The 23,084-nt window shown below is 39.2% G+C and overlaps 1 protein-coding gene and 1 pseudogene across 2 annotated transcripts in view; one reads left to right on the top strand and one right to left on the bottom strand.

Moving 5' to 3' along the window:
- Window positions 1-1,153: 1,153 nt before the first annotated feature.
- LOC308617986 (SIN3-HDAC complex-associated factor-like) lies at window positions 1,154-4,551 on the bottom strand (annotated as a pseudogene). The gene is made up of 2 exons: window positions 4,545-4,551; window positions 1,154-1,905 (listed from the first exon to the last, which is right to left on the bottom strand). The product of its transcript is annotated as an SIN3-HDAC complex-associated factor-like (transcript).
- A 282-nt stretch (window positions 4,552-4,833) lies between these two features.
- SLC25A36 (solute carrier family 25 member 36) overlaps window positions 4,834-23,084 on the top strand; it is a 37,805-nt gene continuing 19,554 nt past the window's right edge. Inside the window, exons 1-2 of the mRNA XM_081236106.1 lie at window positions 4,834-5,115; window positions 22,043-22,207. Of these exons, the coding sequence (XP_081092232.1) occupies window positions 5,075-5,115; window positions 22,043-22,207 (206 nt within the window). The 5' untranslated portion in view covers window positions 4,834-5,074. The remainder of the gene's footprint in view (window positions 5,116-22,042; window positions 22,208-23,084) is intronic.

Here is a 23,084-nt window from a genome sequence, read left to right as displayed (position 1 = left end):
TTAATAGAGTGTGTTCTGTACCAAGTGGTAGTGCTTTGGTATTATTCATATAGGACTGCTTATCCTAAAGAGTTGACATTTCCCCAAGAGGAGCTTCTGCTTTAGAAGTTTCATATAAATTAAAATCTTTATCAAACATCAATATGGAGGGAGGTGACACAGGATGCAACATATACAGTCAAGTTACCTCTGTATATTTAGAAATTACTCTTTCAAGATATTCACACCAGAGAGCTTAGTCTGTCCTGCTTAATATTCAGTAGTACAGGTTTGAATCATCAGAACCTTGGCAAGACCTTAATATTTCAAAGTTATTAACAACTATAGGGGCAAGTCCATGTTTACTGAGTTATGACAAATTTATTATAACGAAGGAAAACAAGTATAGCCAGCCATCTTATAAAAATGCTCTAACCACTGCTTCTGAATATAGAAAGACTAAAACTACATACACTTATCATACAACAAATCCCATCTCTGTCCCCCAAATTCCCCTAATTTCATTCATTAGAAGGGGATTTTTTTTAAATAAATGGATACTAGGAAAGCCCAAGGGGATTTTTTTAAAAGACTTAAAAGCACTTTACAGCCGCATTCAGCTTTCCTATGAAATACTCAGCATCTTAAATATTGGGTTGGCCAAAAGGTTCGTTTGGGTTTTTCCATGACATCGTACAGAAAAAACCCAAACGAACGTTTTGGCCAACCCGATATTATGTACACTTTTTTTTTCTTTTAGTAAGCTAGACACTGGCTTCAGAGTTTGTGGAACTGAAGGAAAAATAACCCAGTCAAAACTATCCTAAGGGCTTCCCTGGTGGCGCAGTGGTTAAGAATCCACCTGCCAAGGCAGGGGACACAGGTTCGAGCCCTGGTCCGGGAAGATCCCATATGCCACGGAGCAACTAAGTCCATGCGAGCCTCCGCTCCGCAAGAAGAGAAGCCACTGCAATGAGAAGCCCACGCACCGCAATGAAGACCCAACGCAGCCAAAAATAGATAAATAAAATAAATTAATTAAAAAAAACTCTATTAAAAAAACTATTCTAGAAATCGTCATTTGGCAGAATAGCAGGTATCCAAGTTAAAAATAGGAGGGTCATTTTGTTGCTTTGTTTTCCAAAATTTAAATTGTTTTTTGTTTCCTTTCTACATAAACCTCAGTCACCATGCCTGAGTGGAGATGGGCAGAGGCTCTGGCCCCTGCGCCTCCAGCTTCTCAGCAGCTGCTTTCTTATTGCTGCAACAAGACTTGAATAGATGTGTGTCAGATGAGGACTTCCCCAAGACAGCCTTTATAGATAATGTCACAGCATATTTTCTGTCTTATCCAGTATGTGAGATCCAAAATGGAAAACACTGGCGTTCTGTTAGAGCCAGAAGCCGTCTCTGTATCTGAGCCATCATCTGACTGGTTACTATAACAAGGAGATTGAGCTGGAAAGGCACTTGAGGTGGTACTGTGAGCATCAGAATTACGACGTTTAAATTCCTTTGGCAGTTTGCTGATCTGGTTGCTTTTTATCCTGTTTCCAGATAGAGTTTTCACTTTCTCTGGTTTCAGTGTAGTTTTTAGACTGGGTCCTGCCCTTGCATCTACCACGTGATTCCAGTTTTGTTTTTTGGGTTTTTTTTTTTTTTGAGTCTGCTGGTAATTTCTTCCATCTTTTCACAGCAGGACACGGGCATTACAGATGTCTCCTGATCAAGTCTCATGTAACCGAAAGCAGCTCTGGAAGTCCTTTTCACAGAGTTTACTGTCAGTGAATTGAGAACTGGAGGATTTAGCTCTGCAAATACAGCAGCCCTCTATACTATGGTATATCTTTGGCTTGTGAAAACCAAACACCTCTTCTTCTGGGCAATAGTCTTCCAAAAGCAGCCGATCCACATGCAATAACGTTCCTGAAGTGTGGAGTGCAGGAGTGCATGCCAAACCAATACCCCCCTCCAATCGCTCCCTCCTCAACTGCCAGGTCTAAAACGATTGTCTCCTGCAGTTCAGCAGCAATTAAAATTTGAGGTTAGTACCAATCAGGAAATAAAGTAGCAGTCCTCTCTACTTGACAATGAGCTTATTTATTTGTTTTGAGCCAAGCAACCAGTTGTGGCCACCCACAGTTTCCCCATCAGTTTCTCTTCCTACATTCAGTTAAAAACTACAGCTCCCAGAAGACCCCTTGGTAGGAATGGGGGTCTGGAAGAGGTACAGGTGTGCCTGACACTAAAGCAAGGTCATTTAGCCCCACCCACCCTGCCTTAATATCATTCTGGAAAAGCACCTAGAAGCTTGTTTGTTTAAGGGGCAAGGGCTCAAGAAACCTCATCTTGTGCTGGTCCTGAAGGAATCACTTAAAGACATTAGCCAACAGCAATGAGGAAGGAAAATTATAAAAGAGCTGGCAGATGACACAGTACAGTGGAACCTCAACAAACATGACAGCCAACTAACCCTGGAATCCCCACAAAAATGAAGGCATCATCAACCACACCCCAGTGGGCAGCCCCAGGGGCTACCGGACGGAATGTGCAGGGGGCAGAGTCTCCTTCCACGATGCCATCTGAATGAGGTTCCAAAGTAAACGGTCACATTATGAATTGCTATTGCTCTTACGGGAATAATTTACTCCACGTAAGAACTTGGGCTCCCTCCTTACCAGTTTCAGAAGCTTCATTAAATGTAATTACCACAGCATTCACTATGCCAAAAACATGGAGCTACAGCCATTGTCTTAAAAGAAATACATCTAAAATGGTGCAGGCACTCTGGAAAACAGTCTGGCAGTTACTCCAAAGGTTAAACATTGAATTATCATATGACCCAGCAATGACACTCTCAAGTATATTCCCAAGAGAAGTGAAAACGTATCTGCATGCTAAAACTTGTACACAAATATTCATGGCAGGATTATCCATGACAGCCAAAAAGTGGAAACAATCCAAATGGCCATCAATTGAGAATGGATAAACAAAATGTGATACAGTCATATGACAGACTATTATTCAGTCATAAAAGGGAATGAAGTACTTGATGTGTGCTGCAACATGAATGAACCTTGAAAACATTATGCTTAGTGAAAGAAACCAGACACAAAAGGCCACATATTGTGTAATTCTATTTATATGAAAAGTCCAGATTAGACAAATACACAGAAAGTAGATTAGTGGTTGGCAGAGGATAGGGAGAGAGGAGAATGGGAGTGACTGATAACAAGTGTGGGGTTTCTTTTTGGGTGAGGAAAGTGTTCTGGAATTAGGTAGTGGTGATGGCTCTACAACCATCAGAATACACTAAAAACCACTAAACTGTACACTATACATAGGTGAATTTTATGGCATGTGAAAGATCCCTCAATAAAACTGCTGTAAAAAAAGATAGAACTAACCTTCCCACACACCAAAAGTTAATACAAGGGTTTGGGGGAAGTATGGCCAGGGTGTCAATTTTTATTTCTACTTTTTGGAGTTTCGTTTGTTTGTTTGTTTCAAAATTTCCCTCTCTAATGTGCAGCTATTACTTCACTAACTGAAGCTCTGGGATCAGAGAGATTCTGCTGGATTCAAATCCAATCTCTTTCTGGATGAACTGGATAATCTTGGGCAAGTCAATTATTCTAAATCTCAGTCTCCTCATGAAAAATTGGGGGAATAATATCAATGGCCTCATAGGGCAGTTGTGTTAGAGAATGCTGTAGATCAGAGCCTGGCATATTAGTAAGTGCTCAAGCAATATGCCTTGTGAGGTAGGTATTCTTGTGCCCATTTTACAGATGAGCATTTACTGTGGAGTGGACGCACACTTGCCAGTGACATGCAGTCTGTACATTTTGTGGGCATTTAGGAGCAGGTAATGAGCATAGAGAGCTACGGCAATCAGGGAGGACTTCGTGAAGGAAATGGCCCTGGAAGGAAAGGAAGGTGAGCCCTGGATAACCCCACATGGGTGGGAAAGTGTAGTGAGGACCCTGCAGGTGAAATGGAAGTTACCAAACGAAGAGGCGGGAAATATCAACATTTGTTCATTGTGGGTGATGAATACAGATTATGTTATATTATTTCCTGCACTTCTGCACCTTAGAAATAATTACTAATTAACAAAAATTTTAAATATTTAATCATGTTGTAGAGGGATAAAACATTTTCTTTCCCTCAGTCTTTGACCTTCTTGTATATACATACAAGAAAAAACTTGCTGGTTAGAAAAATGAGTAAATGCCAGTTTTCTTTATTCTTTCTAAAATAAAGAATATTTATTCTACACTAATAGTATACTACACTAAGCATTGTCTGTAAACACCGTACTGTTGTTTGTGATCCTGTACGAGTGTCTACAAGCCTTTCCATGCACTGAGTGCTACTCTGAGGTAGACACCAGGAAGCATAAATGCTGGGTCATAGATCCAATTATTAAAACGTGAATCAAGCAGGGGCCAATGGGAAATTTCACAATTTTGCTGTGAACGTCAAACAGCTCTAAAAAAAAATAGTCTAAAAAAAGTACATCAGAGTCTGGGCAGACTCGTGTCCCAACTCCTCTTGCTTACCGGGCATCCAGGTCGTTTCTCACGTGGCGTGAAGTTCGAATCCGCTTGTCTGCGCGGGCCCAGGCGGCACCCGGTGCAGCCCTCGGGGCGGGAGGACTAGGTGCGAGGACCTGGTGACCCACTACCCTCCGGGCACGCGCTCTTGCCCCGCCTCCCGGCCCCTTCCATTGAGAAACCCCTTAGCGATCACGTGAAAGAGGCATGCCGGCTGCTTGACGTCACGCAGTGCGTACCAATGGTAGCTTCTGTTTATATCGCGGGGAGGGGGGGAGGGTCGGAATATTCACGCCCCCGCTGCCACTGAGTTGCCCTCTAGCGCGGGTGGTGAAAACCTAGCCAGGGTGGGAGGCGGCGTGGCTGCAGCGCGGCGGGGAGGGCCGCGCCGGTCGCCTTCTGCAGCCGCGTCTCCGTCAGTTCCCGTCGCCGTCACTGGAGCGCCGTGCGGCTCCAGTCCGGGGCGGAAGCTGCGGCCGTCGCGGCGGCCGGATCCGCGTCCCGCCTCAGCGCCCGGAGGACATGCGGGAGAGAGAATGAGCCAGAGGGACACGCTGGTGCATCTGTTTGCCGGAGGGTACGTCCCAGGAGGGGCTTGCAGACTGGGGCTGAGGGCGCTGGGCTGAGGCCGAGGGCCGTGGCCTGAGACGCGGGCGAGAAGGGAGAAGGGGCTTCAGCCCCGGGGACCGAGAGAGTGAGGCCTGGGCGGGGAGGGGTGAGGGGACTGGAGCCGGGGGAGCTGAGGGAACCCATGGGACTGAGGCCGAGGCGGGGAGGGGTGGGAGGGCGAAGCCGGCAGGACGTCAGGCTTTGGGCCCGCGGAACCGGAGCGAGGCCTAGAGAGTGGGCGGCGGGGCTGGCGTCCACGCAGGCCCAGTCCACGCGCCGCGGCCTAGCGGACGGCGGGGATGCGGGGCCATGGAAGGCCAGTAACTGCAAGCCTCACGTAGGTTGCTTGGCCGGGGCGGCGTGGGGGGGCGCGGGTAAAGCGGGAAGTGCGGAGGCCGAGGACAAAATGGGCGCCGGGCCTCCTCCTCCTTCCGTTCCTGGCGCGCGGGCTGCGGGGCTGCCTCACGTCGCTCACGCCCCGCCTCGGATCTCCGGCAGCTGATTTCCGGGCCCTCCTCGGCCCCGGTGGGTCATCTGGGGGCTTCCGGCGCCAGCTGGAAGGCTTTGGGGTTCTGTCGCCCGCAATAGCTGTAGGTTTCTAGGTCTTGGAAATTTTCCTTTCTCCAGGTTGCGAGATGCGCTACAAAGCGATAGTGCTTCTAGGGTCGGATTCTATTCCTGAGAACCAGGCGTCTTGCGTACCCGCTGCTTTTCGTCTGCTTAAACGGAGAAAGTGGAGGGTAGGGGAGAGGTCAGAAGCTTTGGCAGTAGTTACTGTGCGTACAAGATTAAGACTAAACTTGAAGTCTCAGTTCCCTGATGGCCAACTTGAGTGCTACAGATCTTTTGTTCACCCAGTTTAGTCTCCTTTTTAGGTGGTTCTTTCCAAATTATTTGGAGAGTCGTAGCAATTTTAAATTTAGGAGTTACTTCTTATCTGTAGGATCATAGTCGTATCAAAAATGACTACGGTGAATTATGCTGAGGCTCTTTGCTGCCATTATGACCATATAAAGTCGCATCCCTTTAAAGCATACAGTTTTTTTTAAATCGACTACTTTAAGAATCTTAAAGTAATACACAGGCGGTTCTATTCACAGTGGCTTGATTGGAGTTAAACGTGTGGACTCTATTGCCAGTGATGACAGTACTTTCCTTGAGTTGGCACATTCATTGAACAAACATTTATTGTACACCAATAATGGGCCAGGCACTGTTCTGGCATTAAAATACTTTTCATTTAATACTGTTCATTTATTCGTGAGACAGGGTTTAGGCAGGGTTTGCTTTCTATATTTCTGATACGTAAGAATAATCTTGGCAAATTAAATCGTTTTTTAAAAACCATTAGCCATGTAGATGTTCTTATTAAAGATGTCTTGTGCAAATAATTGGGTTCCCTCCTGTAATTAGATCATAAGGTAATTTTTGAAGGTTAGGAGACCACACATCTACTTCTGGCCACTATTTTGAGCAAAAAATGGACACGCTCTTTGATTTTAATTCATCTTCATCTGTAGAATGAAGAAGTTGTACTAAATGATCTCTAAGGCCCTATTCTAGGTCCTAACATTTTTATTGATGTGCATTCAAGATTCAGATGTCAAGTTTTGTTAAAAATAGGGCATATTTATTTGAAATGTTAGCTTGATTGCACTAACTTCCCAGTTTGGATTAGGATCATCAGTCACGTTGTTGTTACTAATGCATGTCAAGGCCCTTATGGTTAGCGTTTTCTTTAAAAACAGAAATGGGGCATTTTTGCAGCATCTAAACCCAAATAGATTTAGGAGCCCCTCTACCCCCCAAAAAAGAACCTAGCATATGCAGGTTTTTTAGAGTATTAAATGAAGTACTTGTTTATAGGTCCTGACACAAGATAGGTACTCAGCCTTATAAATTTTCTTCTTTTGCATCCCATCTCGATTTCATGTTTATATGTGGTCTCATAAGTCATTTCAGTAAGACTTGGCTTACCTTTTTTTAGAGAAACAGTAGAACTAGGAAGGATGGTAAAGATCATCTGGTTTAGCCCCTTCAAAATATGGGAAAATACCAAGGTATAAAAAATTTCTTAACCAATATTAAACAGCTTTTCATACATGTAAAATGAGTTAAAATAATCTCTGAAGAACCTCCCAGCTCTATATTAAATGAAATCATTTAGAATAGATTATGAAATTTCTATTTCTGTATGAAATTTCTATAGAATATTCTGGAAATCTGTATGCTAAGCATTATGGAAATGCAAACTGAGTTGTGGGTAACATTGTTCTTAATTGAAGATGTCTAGTATATCTCAAAGTTGCATATTTAGGCAATCATTTTTTGGACGTTCTTCATAGAAAACTAGATTTCATTTTTTTATCATGATAGAATTATGTAAATTAGGAGTTAGGAAACTTATAATTTACTTTAATAATAACAAGATAGAGAAAAGGCGAGAGATCTTTTTATTAGCCGTTGTGCAAGAACCAATAACCTTTCACAGTGGCATTTAATCTTTAGACAAAAATTGTCTTAAGATGGAGCCTTTGGATTGTTTTCCTGATGGTTATAATTGTATTTATTCAAATATGTGTTTATCAGGATCTCACATTTCTAGTAGCCTTATAGATGTATTATTAAATCAGGAAAACTTGAAACACTAACACTGGACCTTGGGTCTGGGTGACCGACTCACATGCATAACTCGTGCTTTCTTTAACACACCCTTTGGTCCCATTATGTTTTTGTCAGGGTTAATATTCAGAGTTTGTAAGGTCATCGGTTAGGTTGATTGAGTTACGGAGGCTACTCACAACTGCCCAAAAAGGGTGTAAATATGATTTAATTTTAGCTATGCTTTTAATAACACTATATGTTTATGTATGAAGACATAAGCAGTATGTTTTTAAATTCTTTGATAGATCTATATTGTTCAGTTGTGTGTCAGCTGCATATGTCCACCAAGAGGCAGTTTGGGCTTTTTTCCATTTGAGAGAGAGATTGCCTCAAATGAGAGGAATAAACCTTCACCCTTTAAGTGGATGAATTTCCTTCCTTTGTAGCTCCTGTGACAGTGAGAGCTTAATACATATAGTTAGTAATTTCAGATTATCTAAGAAATGGTTTATTTTTATATCCTGGAATTAATCAATCCATTCATTTATCAAACCATTTATTTTTCATTTATTCAGTAAGAAACTCCGTTTGGGTGTCAGATCTACGTTGATTCTGTAGAAATTTTGTCATAATATTTGTTAAATTACTTGCACCTGTTTCCTTGTAAAATCAGGGCAGAAGTAGACTACTTAAAAGTATAATGTGGTTTATTTACACTTTGTCTACATTTTTTATTAGCCTTATTTCCATAATTTTTATAACCTTTTTTTTCTTTTTAAAAATACATTTTAATTCTTACTAATAGATTGCATGAGTAAGGTAATTTGCTTATCCTGATGTATTCTCAAACTTATTTTCCTGTAAGGGGATTAGTGTAGTATAGCATTGTGGGTCAGGGACGCCTGGGAGTTTCCAAGACCTTTTTGGTGGTCTGAGACGTTAAAGCTCTTCTCATAAAAGTACTAACACATTACTTGCCTTTTCACTGAGTTGAGATTTGGACTGATGGTGCAAAAGCAATGACTGGTGAAGCTGCTGTTACCTTAGTGTACATCCAGGCGGCATCACCAGACTGTGCTAGTAGTCACTAGCACGTGCAATTTAAAAACACAGGGTCTCTTAAGAATGTTCTTGAAGCAGTAAAAATTAATGTTTTAAATCTTGACTCTTGGGATTTCCCTGGTGGTCCCGTGGTTAAGACTCCACGCTTCCACTGCAGGGAACGTGGGTTCAATCCCTGGTCAAGGAACTAAGATCCCACATGTCACGTGGCACGGCACCCCCCCAAAAAAATCTTGACTCTTAAGTACACATCTTCATTTCATAATTCTGTTTGGCAAATGGGAAACATGAGTAAAGCATTTCTACAATTGTTTCAGCCTTAAGCTGAACTAGCCTCCTTTTTCATGAGAACCACTCTTGAAAGAACAGTTGATAGAGAGACTATGACAATTCAGACTTGAATATTTGGCAGACATTTTCTCAAAAAATGAAAGAAGTGGGCCTGTTGGTTCAAGGAAAACCACAACAAATGATAACATTTGTTGCCATATGATAAAATTTGATTTTTCAAGCAAAAATTAGAATTTTTGAAATCTTTTTTTTTTAATCGTTTATTTATTTATTTATGGCTGCATTGGGTCTTCGTTGCTGGGCGCGGGCTTTCTTTAGTTTCAGTGAGCGAGGGCTGCTCTTCATTGTGTTGCACGGGCTTCTCATTGCTGTGGCTTCTCCCGTTGCTGATCATGGGCTCTAGGCACATGGGCTTCAGTAGTTGTGGCTCGCGGGCTCTAGAGCGCAGGCTCAGTAGTTGTGGCGCACGGCTTAGTTGCTCCGCAGCATGTGGGATCTTCCGGGACCAGGGCTCAAACCCATGTCCCCTGCATTGGCAGGCGGATTCTTAACCACTGTGCCACCAGGGAAGTCCCTTGAAATCTAGAATAGATAGAAAATGTAATTTTTAAAATATTGTATCACAAAACGTATCTACACTTGGAAGACCTGTATAATCCAGTGAACCAATAGTTTTCAAATAACCAACGCATGATGTTATAGAGTAGTGCATAGGTAAAAGATTCAGAATGTAAAATAAAGCAATGGATTTTAATGTAACAATATGAAAAGTTTATTGGTATAGTTCAGATTCCATATTGCAGCTAATTTCAAGAGCCTACCACATGCCCAGTTTTAATGTAATATTGAAAAATATCCACAGTTATCTGAAAGGGAGCGTTGAATTGTTACACTAAGTAAATTATATCATTAATTAAAAGGTTTCAGTGCCATGGTTGGGGAAAAAGTGGAGTGGGATAAAGGAGAATAATGGGGGTGCACTGTAGTTCTAAGTAGGAGGATAATAGAGTCTCTTTGAGAAGGTGGCTTTTGAACAAAGACCTGGAGAGGAGTTAACTATTCAGAGGGAACAGGCAGTGAAAAGACCCTAAGTAGGGTAGGAGCACTGAAATGAGGCAAGTATAGCCAGAGTAGTAAGCCATTGTTAGGCCATTGAAGATCTTTGGCTTTTCTGAAATGGGAAAAGTCATTGCAGGAGTCTTAAAGCCAAATTCTGGTCGCACCATGCTTAGAACAGACTGTACGTAGGGGCAGGGCCAGAAGTAGGGAAATGATTTGGCTACTGGAGTAATCAAAGCGAGAGGTAACGGTTCTTCAGAGAAGGCTGTAATGTACTGTATGTGGTGTGTGCAGAAGAGTCAAGAATAACTCCAAGGTTTTTAGTTCAGGCACCTAGAGGGAGGGAATTGCTGTTAACTGAGATGGGAAGGTTGTGGATGGCATACGGTTGGGGTGGGGGAAGATCAGTATGTAGTTCCATTTAAGACGAAAATTTGAGAAGTAGAGAAGTCAAAAAGCCAGTTGTTTAGGATGGTTATATTAGGTAACTCCAGGAAGGAGCTCTGGACTAGAGATAACACATTTAATAGTTAATGGAACATAGATGATGACATGAGCCTAGACGAGGTCACTAAGGGAGTGAATATAGAGCAGAAGAGAGGAAATTTCAGCAAAAGAGATCAGAAGAAGAGCAGGAACCAGCAAAGTAGACTTAAAAAGTGACCAAGAAAATGTGTTCTGAAAGTCAAATGAAGAAACAAATATACAGTATTTAGGAAGGACATATGTTATTGTCCATTAAGATGAGGTCTGAGAGCTGTTAATTATTGAATTTATCAATTGTGGAGACCTTGGTTACCTTGATCAGCAGTTTTCAAGGCAGAGCAGGGGGAGGGAAATCTGATGGGAGTGGGAGAGAAATTAGAGACAGTAAATAGGATTTTGAGATTTGTTGCAAAGGGGGATCAAAGAAACAAAGCAGTAATTTGGGTGGGGGGGAGTTGCTTTTACTAAAACTACCACATACCCTCAGCATATTTTGCTTCTGTGGTGAATTTTAGTCCTGATATCATTGTTTTTCCTTACATTAAAGACTATACATCTACATCTTGGGCTGTATGATAACGGCTTTCCTCTGTGTTTCCATGTTTATCAAAGTTGTTGGTTAACATTTTCTTTTTTTTTCAGTTTATCAGTGTTTTGATTTTGCTTTAGCATTTCAAATAAGCCTAGCTTGTTAATTGTTTTCCTGCATGAGAAACACTACATGTACCCCCCCAGCCAAATACCATTATTTTCAACCACTCTTATATCTGACTTTTCATAAGGTAGTCTGTCAAGTATGTAGAATATGTCCTTCATTCTTCAAGAATTTGTTTCTTGCCCGAACATTAAAGCTTCAGAAGAAATAACCTCTACAAATATACTGTCAGAGAAACAATCTTTAGTAAGACTTCCTAAATGATTTTTATGGAATTTCAGAGACAGGCTACATGTTTTGAGATTGCAAAACTCTATAGCTAACATTTCTTTTTTTTTCCTTTTTAACTTTTTAAAATATTTATTTATCTAATTTTGGCTGTGTCGGGTCTTAGTTGCAGCAGGAGGGCTCTTCATTGCTGCACGCGGTCTTCTCTCTAATTGTGGCGCCCAGTCTCCAGAGCGTGTGGGCTCAGTAGTTGCAGCACGTGGCTTAGTTGCCCCATGGTATGTGGGATCTTAGTTCCCTGACCAGGGATTGAGCCCTCGTTCCCTGCATTGGAAGGCAGATTCTTAACCACTGGACCACTAGGGAAGTCCCTATAGCTAACATTTTAATGAATCTCTTTCTTAGCGGTATTTCTTAATTTGACTAATGCCCTAATTAGGAAATTACAGGGGAGTGTTACCTGCAGCAGAAAAATGACAAAATATTTTAATGTATTCACTTTGCTTTACAAAGCTAGACACTGCAGTTGTCTGACAAAATAGTTTTGTTTAATGTTAACAGAAATATATTTCTAAAGTACCTACATATACATATATATGTGTGTATATACGTACACACACATACACACAAATATTGTGGACCCAATCAGAATAGATTTTGTCCATTTATAAATTAACCTTGCCTATTCAAAACATGTGTCCTGATCCATAACGTGCTCAAAAGGTCAGAATCAAAGATATATGTGTAACAACCACAGTCTTAGAATCCCGTTTCTTTTCCTTGAGCCATCCTTTCCTTAGAAACCTGGGGCACCTTAAATTCCTCCATAGGTGTGGCTAGTAAAGTTCTCTAAAGCCAGGGGAACTGAATCTAGTGGTTCAGGCCCTTGGGGCTATCCTGCTGATCAGGTTTTGCATTTTCACTGACCTAGGGATTTATGACTCTTGGCATCATGGCTGAACTGATCTGCCTGATACTCATGTTTACTTAGTGAACAATTTCTTTTTCCCCTTCCCTATCTTCCCCCAGCCTCCCACATTTCTGATTCTTGTGTTGCTGTAACTTGGGTGAGGGAGAGTATTTTAGGGCCCTCAGAGTCCTTTCTCTTTCTTAAAGATCTATTTTCCCAGATTTTTTTGTTTTGTTTTTTTAACCAGTTTCTTTGTTACATTGTGCCTAGCTTCAAAAAAAAAAAAATTTCCATTCTAAGCAGCTTTTAGCCATTGCTTTACTCAAGGAATCCATAGCCCTTGAGTAGTCAGAACCCCTGGCATGTCAAAAAATGTTACCTTCATTATATACAGTAAACAAGTAGAAGCAACACTTGAAAGTTCTGAGACATTTACACTCCCAAATTAGCATAGGCTAAAAATGTGTCTACATTCCAGTAAATTCCTGGGGTGACTTGATTTACTTATTGTATAATTTCTCAAACATGAAAATAGAATAGTTTTAAATGTCTTGTAAAGGTGTTTCGTGATAACCATGTTAAACAATTCTTAAATATTCTCTAAAATCAGTGCATAGTTATATGATAACCTGACTCTCACCAAGCAGCCTTGGCCTCATATCTTTAAAAGGTATGACATTTGCCTTTGAAACTTTAAAATTAGCATTGATCCAAATAGTTTTATGAAGAATACATAGTTGAGATTTTCTAACGTGGATATACCAAGGGTATAGGGACATTTAACAGTTTTGTTTCATAACCTTAGAAACCCCCTTTCTAGATTTTTTTTTTTTTAAACAGGATCTTTTTTTTTTTGGCTGCATTGGGTCTTCATTGCTGTGTGTGGGCTTTCTCTAGTTATGGCGAACGGGGGCTACTCTTAGTTGCAGTGCACGGGCCTCTCATTGCGGTGGCTTCCCTTGTTGTGGAGCACGGGCTCTAGGTGCATGGGCTTCGGTAGTTGTGGCTCGCGGGCTCAGTAGTTGTGGCTCACCGGCTTAGTTGCTCCACGGCATGTGGGATCTTACCAGGCCAGGGCTCAAACCCATGTCCCCTGCATTGGCAGGCGGATTCTTAACCACTGCACCACCAGAGCAGTCCCCTTTCTAGATTTTTGATGTTACAGAATAACACATTTATATGCTCTTCTGCAATCAAACTTGACTGTTCTCTCCTTGGAATTCTTTGCTAATCAAAGCATTTAAAGCAAATGAGTGAGAGACTTTGAATTGTAACTTTTTCTTTTAACAGTAAAGCATCCAACTTAGTACTTTCGTTAGTAGCAAATTACTTTGGTGACACCTTGCAATTGATCTTGACACATTGGCCACATCACTGGATCAGAAGGGACTCAGGACCAGCTAGAAGGCTAGAAATAAAATGAGGCCCTGCTTTAAGGCACTTGCAGTGGGGATGGTGAGGGGAAATATAAGAGGAAGTTTAGAATGTAGAACCAGTGAGACTTGAGGATAGTCGGATATCAGAAGGCCTCTTTATCCTTTGATCTCCCTTCGAACTGATGATTGTTAGCCTCCAGTACCACAAGAGCATGCTTGGTGTGTTAAACTCTAATAATTAGAATTAGAGCAGAGGCCAGTATGGTTGGAACAGAGGGAGTGAGAAGGTGGATAGTAGATGAGATCAGGAGGAATCAGGGAAGATCAGATTGTGTTAGATCCTATAGGCCATTGTGAGGACTTGGGCTTTTATTCTGAATGACACAGGAAGTCTTTGGAAAGCTTTGAGCAGAGGAGTGACTTGATCTGACAAGATTTTAATAAGTCACTCTTATGTATTGAAGATACATTGGAGGGAATCCGGTAAGGGTAGAAGAAGAGGGACACAATTAGGAGGTTACTGCAGTGACCTCGACAAAATGTTGTGGCTTAGACCAGGGTGGAAATGGTGAGAGGTGGTCAAGATTCTGGATTTATTTTGGAGTTCTGAGTCAAAGACACTGGCGCAAATACATCATTTTCTCATGGAGTCCATTGGGTCCCAGAAACATCCACCACATTCTCCAGTTAAAAACCCGTGCTGTTTTTAAAGGATACTTACTGCTAAAATTATGATTAAACATTTATTTAAAAATAAAGAAATGTATACGTATAGTTTTAAAAAAAGCTGCTGAAAGATACTAAAAACCAACGTTTCCCTGCTCCCTTCCCCTTTGTCTCCTTACCAGTGGGAACTTCTTATTTTATCTGCTTAATAGTTAGGTTTGGCATAGAATTCTAGAATAAGTAATTTTCTGCCGTTGTTGAGTAATGTGATGCTATTATGACTTTTCCTGTGTATGCGACCTTTTGTTCTTTCTAGAAATTCATGAGATCTTTGTCTCCAGTATTATGAAAGATTGCAGTATTGTAACTTGATGTGGGTTTTTTGCATCCATTGTACCCATTAAACCTGAGCTCACAGTTTGAGTTCATGTTCTTCAGAAAATTAGGCTTCTGCCCTGGAATACAGTTTTACCCATGGTGGGGAGGAAGAGAATACCTCCTGGGTATCCTAGCTTTGCTACATTACCTGTCAGCCAGTCCTTCTGTTTTAAATTCTTAGCCTTACCTCCATCTTGAGTACTTGGTGCCCTTAGTCATTAGGCCTGTTGTAAGGAGTTCAGCAGGGCAAAACTGTTTGCTTCTCTTTGGTATTTCCTTCTGCAAGCCTTTCTTCCTCTTTTCCAAGGCAGTTAATCTTTCCCATTTGCTTCATTGCTTGAAATCGTGTTAATTTCTCCTCTCTTTGTCCTTGTGGCATTTTCCTTTAGACAGTGAGATTTTTGACATGGTGAAGAGATAAACTAATGTAATTAATCCTGCTTTCATACATAGAGATTTTTAAATGTTTATTGACAACAGTAGTTTTGTTCTCTACATCAGTTATGATGATTTCAGTTTACAAAATAATTACTTTAAAATGACTAAGATAAAAGCAGCATGAGAAACACTGGAGTGTCACTCCTGTACTACATACCTATTGCATTTTATAATGTAAAACTGCTTCAGGACAGTGTAAGTGCTTGTGTATACACCCACTTACACCGCCCTCCCCCCACAGCTCTGTACAGTTTAGATCGTCATGTATTTTATTTATTGAATTGGTTTTTTTAGGAATCATAGTATATGTCTGTGCTCTGCCATAAAGTATTCGTAATAGTTCTGTTAAGAAATTTAGTTGCTATAATCAGTAACAGATGCTGACAACTTCAGTAGCTAATGCTTATTGAGTACTTTCTATGTGTCACGTCATGGGTTATATCATGTATCGTATATTATCCTTACAACAAGCCTGTGAGGCATAGATACTGTTCTTCCCTGGTAGGTTAGTTGGTTGTTTTCTTTGTGTAATGTGTTTATTCTCTCGGAACCAGGAATGACTGAGTATGATATAGGTAGTCATTGCTGTGAATGTGATAACTTTGCTTTTTGCTTGTTTTTATTTATTTTAATTATGGAAGTAATTCATGTTCATTGTGAAAACCAAGGACATATTCTTTAGGTGTTACAGAATATAAATTTGCATGTTTATTACAAATTTGGGGTCTATTGGGTTTTATGTTCAATAAGCTTACAAAGTAAATGTATTAAACAGCTTTCAAAAAGCTAGGCAGATTTGAATTAAAAACAAATATGAGTTACTATAAATAAATCACTACTATAGTGTGAATACAGTGTGGTCTACCATGTAGGCTCTCTTGAGTTCTGCAGTATATACTAAAGTGTATACTGTGATTCATATCTCTACTACTTAGCCTCAACAATTAACATAAATAAACTATGGCTTCTGTTTTTAAGATTCTCCTTGGGCCTTATATATAATTAGGTTTTTTTTGTTTTTTGTTTTTTTTTTTAAGATGTTGGGGGTAGGAGTTTATTAATTACTTTATTTATTTATGCTGTGTTGGGTCTTCGTTTCTGTGCGAGGGCTTTCTCTAGTTGTGGCAAGCAGGGGCCACTCTTCATCGCGGTGCGCGGGCCTCTCACTATCGTGGCCTCTATTGTTGCAGAGCACAGGCTCCAGACGCGCAAGCTCAGCAGTTGTGGCTCACGGGCCTAGTTGCTCCGCGGCATGTGGGATCTTCCCAGACCAGGGCTCGAACCCGTGTCCCCTGCATTAGCAGGCAGATATTCTCAGCCACTGCGCCACCAGGGAAGCCCTATAATTAGGTTTTTAAGCCTATTTCATAGCTGTTTAAAAATATCAGTTTCTTATTCATTGAGTGTAGAAGTCTCCCTTGGCTTGCTTAATTTTGTTTCAAATCTTTTATGGCCCTACTATTTGTCTAATTGACGCTTGATTTCTGAAAATATAATCATGGTTTTGATCTTTTATTTTGGGGGATTAAATTTTTTAATTTCCTATTTAAAGTCGTAAGTGGAATTTTTGAGAAATACTAATTTTTTGGTTTCCTAGTACATATAAAGGTTTGCTTATACTATACTTTACTATAGTCTATTAAGTGTTCAATAGCATTATGTCTAAAAAAAACAACGTATATACCTTAACTTAAAAACACAGATGACCCGGGGACTTCCCTGGTGGCACAGTGGTTAAGAATCCACCTGCCAATTCAGGGGACACAGGTTCGATCCCTGGTCCGGGAAGATACCACGTGCCGCGAAGCAACTAAGCCCATGTGCCACAACTACTGAGCCTGCGCTTTAGAGCCCATGAGCCACAACTACTGAGCCCAAGCGCCACAACTACTGAAGCCCGCGTGCCTAGAGCCCATGCTCTGCAATAAGAGAAGCCACCGCGGTAAGAGGAGCCACCGCAATGAGAAGCCCACACACCACAACAAAGAGTAGCCCCCGCTCGCCACAACTAGAGAAAGCCCGCGTACAGCAACAAAGACGCAACGCAGCCAAAAATAAAATAAATAAGTAAATAAATAAATTTATATAAAAATACAGATGACCCTTGAACAACACAGGTTTGAACTGCACAGGTTCACTTACAGGCAGATTTTTTCAATAAATGCATACCATAGGACTACACAACCCATGGTTGATTGAATCCACAAATGTGGAACCACGGATACAGGAGGGCTGACTATATAGTTATACATGGATTTTTGACTGTGCAGAGGATCGGCACCCCTAACCCCCAAGTTATTCAAGGATCAAATGTACTTGATTGCTGGGAATTCCCTGGCTGTCCAGTGGTTAGAACTCTGCGCTTCCACTGCAGGGGGCGTGGGTTTGATCCCTGGTTGGGGAGCTAAGATCCCGCAAGCCATGAGGCGCTGCCAAAAAAAACAAACAAAAAAATGTATTGATACTTGATTGCTATAAAATGCTAACCATCATCTAACAACACAGCGTTGCCACAGACCTTCAATTTATAAAAAAAATGCAGTACTTGTGAGGCACAATAAAATGATGTGTGCCTATACTATAATCAAAACATAGGACATTTCTGTTATCCCAGGAATTTCTCCATGCCCTTGGCGGTCAGTTATTCCCACCTCAGCTGCCTCTTGGTGACCACTGATCTTACTTCTGTTCTAGTTTTTTTGCCTGTTACAGAATGTCATAAAAATGAAAATGTTATAAAATGAAAGCCTTTTGTGCCGGTTTTTTTCAGTTAGCATAATGTTTTTGAAATTCATCCAGGTTGCTGCTTTTTATTACAGAGCAGTAATCCATTGTATGAATAGACCACAGTCTGTTTATCGTTCATCAGTTGATGGACATTTTGGTTGTTTCCCGTTTCTGGCTATTAAGAGTAAAGCTGCTGTAAACGTTCATGGACAGGTTTTGTGTGGACATATACAGGCATAGCACGTTTTATTGCACTTGGCTTTATTGTATTTTGAAGATAATGCCTTTTTTAAAAAAAAAAACAAAGGTTTGTGGCAACCCTGTGTTGAGCAAGTCTATCAGAGCCATTTTCCCAGCAGCATTTTTATTTCTTTGCTCATACCCTTTTTCTGTCCTGTCACATTTTCCCACGATTTTCCATTCTTCATCAAACCTAGCATAAAAATGCTCAGTTTTAGCCACTTCTTAGGGTCTTCGTTTTCTTACAAAGTTTTCCACATAAAACTTACATTAAATAAATTACATGCTTTTCTCTCTTTTTTTTTTTAAATTGAAGTATAGTTGATTTACAATGTTGTGTTAGTTTCTGGTGTTCGGCAAAGTGATTGTTGTTTATATATATATATCCTTTTCAGATTCTTTCCCATTATAGTTTATTACAAGATATTGAATATAGTTCCCTGTGCTGTACAGTAGAACCTTGTTGTTTATTTTATATATACTGGTTTGTATCTGCTAATCCCAAGCTCTAATTTATCCCTCACTCTCCCTTTCCCCTTTGGTAACCATAAGTTTGTTTGTAAGTTCATTTGTAGCATTTTTTTTAGATTCCACATAAAAGTGATATCATACATTTGTCTTTCTGTCTGACTTCCTTCACTTAGTATGATAATCTCTAGGTCCATCTAGTGTTGCTGCAGATGGCATTATTTCATTTTTTTTCATGGCTGAGTAACATTCCATTGTGTATATAATACCACATCTTCTTTATCCATTCATCTGTTTATGGACATTTAGGTTGCTTCCATGTCTTAGTTATTGTAAACAGTACTGCAATGAACACTGGGTGCATGTATCTTTTTGAATTAGAGTTTTCTCCAGATACATGCCCAAGAGTGGAATTGCTAGATCATATGGTAACTCTATTTTTAGTTTTTTAAGAATCTCCATACTGTTCTCCATAGCGGCTGCACCAATTTACATACCCACCAACAATGTAGGAGGGTTCCCTTTTCTCCACACCCTCTCCAGCATGTATTATTTGTAGACTTTTTGATGATATCCATTCTGACTGGTGCAAGGTGATAACCTCATGGTAATTTTGATTTGCATTTCTCTGATAAGTAGTGGTGTTGAGCTTCTTTTCATGTGCCTGTTGGCCCTCTGTATGTCTTTGGAGAAATGTCTATTTAGGTCTTCTGCCCATTTTTTGATTAGGTTGTTTTTTTTTGATATTGAGTTGTATGAGCTATTTGTACATTTTGGAAATTAATACCTTGTCAGTTGCATCATGTGCAAATATTTTCCCCCATTTCTGTTGGTTGTCTTTTCATTTTGTTTATGGTTTCCTTCGCTGTGCAAAAGCTTATAAATTTGCTATTATATATAGAATGGATAAACAGCAAGGTCCTACTCTTATAGTACAGGGAACTGTATTTAATATCCTGTGATAAACCATAATGAAAAAGAATATGAAAAAGAATGTAAATATATATGTATGACTGAATCACTTTGCTGTACAGTAAAAATTAATATAACATTGTAAATCAACTATATGTCAATAAAATAAATTTAAAAAAGAAACTCATCTGTTTTTTCAAAGCAAAAAACTTACAAGTTTGATCAGCATTTTTAAAAATTAAGATGTACTTTTTTTAGACATAATGCTATTATTGCACACTTAATATACTACAGTATAGTGTAAACATAACTTTTATATGCACTAAAAAAGCAAAAAATTCATGTGACTCAATTTATTGTGGTAGTCACTGCATTGAGATGGTCTGGAACTGAATCTACATCTCTCTAAAGTATGCCTGTATGTGTGATTTTTCCCAGGTCAACACCTTGGGAGTGGGATTGCAGGGATGTACAGCAGTAATATGTTTAACTTTGTAAGAAACCAGACTTTTTCTCAAACTGAAACTTTTTTTTTTTCTCCGAAATCTACCATTTTGCGGGAATTCCCTGGTGTTCCACTGGTTAGGACTCTGCACTTTCACTGCTGGTCCGGGGTTCAATCCCTGGTTGGGGAACTAAGATCCTGCAAGCCACACAGTGTGGCCCCCCCCCAAAAAAAAACAATCTGCCATTTTGCATTCCCACCAGCAGTGTTTGAGGTTTCTAGTTGCTCTGTATCAACACTTGTTATTGTCCATCTTTTTAATTTTATCCATTAGTGGATGTGCAGTGTACCTCATTGAGGTTTTAATTTGCATTTTCCTGATGAAAAATGATTTTGAAAAATCTTTCTGTGTTTATTTGTATCCATATATCTTTGTTGAAGTATCTGTTCATCTTTTTTTAGTTGTTTTTATTTTTGAGTTTTGTTTCTGAATATAAGCATTTACAAGATAAGTGTTTTGCAAATAGTTCTCTCAGACTGTGGTTTGTTTTTTCATTTTCTTAACAGTTTCTTCCAGAGTGTGGAATTTTTAAACTTTGGTGAAGTCCAATTTATCAGTTTTTTCTTTTATGATTCATGCGTTTGCTTTTTGTTGTTCAATCTAAGAAATGTGTGCCTAACCCAAAGTCAAAAAGATTTTTCTCCAAATGTTTCCTTCTAAAAGTTCTGTATTGTCCATTTTGAGTTACTTTTTAAAATATGATATGAGGTAAGAATCAAGTTTTATTTTACATGTGGATGTTGTCTGTTTTTCATTTGTTGTGTTAATTTTTCGCTTTTATTGCATAAAGTTTGTTTCAATTTTATTTTCTTGATGGCATGTACTGTTAAATTACTATGAAATACTCTTATTAATGATTTCTTATCTTAACTTTTTTTGGAATGGTATCGTTTTCATGCCTACTTCCCTTTTATTATATCTTTTGTATATACACATTTTTAAAATTCTATATGTAGAATTGTTTAGTATCTTTCTGTGGTGGGCTGTTTTTCTTCTTGCTCTAATGCCTGTTTTGGAGGTCCAGGTTACTTCTGACTCAGTCTGCTTTTCTCTTTCAACGCAGTAAGAGGTCTCTTGAGTGATTTTCCTCCGGTTAGAAAACAGTTCTCAGAACTCCATTGAGTAGCTATTAATGCTTTAAGAGAAAATTATTTTCCAGTCTTGCATTTAAAAAGAATAATTACTCAGCCTGTCTCTTATATACCTTTAAAAAGTTTAAATAATATCATTTAAGAGCTTTTATTTTGTTGTTGTTTTGGTGATCAGTCCTTATATTTAAATTGGATTCTTCTAGCTAAGCCTACCTACTTCGCACAGATTCCCACATGGTGAGCCTAACATACAGATTTTGAGACTCAAATTCCTTATTTATTTGTAGGTGAAATGCCTCTGAGTATTTGGATATTTAAAATAAGGGGACATGTATGATTATCCATCAGTGGTTTATTTCGTATTGCTCTCAAGACCATTTCTTGAATTTTGAAAGATAGGATAGGAGTTTGAAAAATAGGATATACGTCAAATAATGGTCTAGGTTTCAACACACGTAATATCTGGGCAAGGAGGACCAAATAAAGCCCTAGAACAGTGTTTAAAAGCTATGATGTGACGTACCAGTAAATTTCAGTAGTAACACCCACTGTTTGGAATCTTCAGCTAATTATTCTTGCTAGGTAGATATTAATCTCAGTTACTTTTAACTACTAAAGGTGTTTGTATACAGTCAAATAAGTGAAACATTTAAAAAATTATTTCGTCCTCTAAAATCAAAAATCGTAAATTTTAGTACCTTCGCAAAGCCCCAGTTGTTCATTTGTTTCACAGCTCTGCGCGTGTGTACTAATTTGTGAATTAAGTAGATAAGTTTTGTTCTTTGCATTTTTTTGTAGATGTGGTGGTACGGTGGGAGCTATTCTGACATGTCCACTGGAAGTTGTAAAAACACGGCTGCAGTCATCTTCTGTGACACTTTATATCTCTGAAGTTCAGCTGAACACCATGGCTGGAGCCAGTGTCAATCGAGTAGTGTCTCCTGGACCTCTCCATTGTCTAAAGTGAGAGCACAGTATTCATGAATTTTTTCTGTCGGCTTTACCTTAATGATGCCTATGTTTGTTTATTTATATTCTGCCATATTTAAAAAGGTTTTTACAAACTTAATGACAGAATTACTCCCATAAATTCAGTAGAAACAATAATCCCTAATGGACAGGAACAGTAAGTTGGATAATATAAAATGTAATATCATTTCCAAATCATGTGTATTTGGAGTATTTTTCTACATTTATCCAGTGGATTTATTTTCTCAAGACATTATAGGTATTTTGCTTTGTTTAAATAAATTCATTTATTTTTGAAATGTGATCATGTTAAATGCTAACTCTATGTGTATTTTTAATTTTCAAAGTGCTCACACAAGTAAGTACATCCAATTAATGTCAGTCTGATTTTTATATAACCTAAATATAACTAAGATTTAAAGCAGAGTTCTACTGATTTTAAAGTGTACTTCAGTGTTCGGCATTTCTTAATGGTTTGAAAAAGATGTGTTTTTACATTTTACCATACTTCATTGTGTTACAAATTAGATTTGAAATTTCAAAACTATTGAAATTGAGTTTTATATGTTTAAACTTAGGTATGTAACTGAATGCCTTGTGTGTCTGTCTTATCAGCTCAGTTGGGACATAATCTATTTGAGCTTAGTTCAGTAGTGTTTATTTTGTAGTAGCAAGTAAACTCATACTGTGTGTTTTTCACTACCAAAAGATTTCATCACTCTTCTTTTTTCAAATTTACTTAAGTACATGAGCAGGTAGAATAAAATTGTTAACAATTTGGGGTTAAAATGCCATTGTTGTAGATATATACTTCTATCTGCTTAATAATAGAGTATTTTAATATCATGACTTTGACAGTTATTACCGAATG

This window comes from Mesoplodon bidens (assembly GCF_964165515.1).
Source record: "Mesoplodon bidens genome assembly, chromosome: 5".
Classification (NCBI taxonomy): Eukaryota; Metazoa; Chordata; class Mammalia; order Artiodactyla; family Ziphiidae; genus Mesoplodon; species Mesoplodon bidens.
Note: the sequence above shows the minus strand (reverse complement) of the source record. Positions and strands in the feature narration are given on the sequence as shown.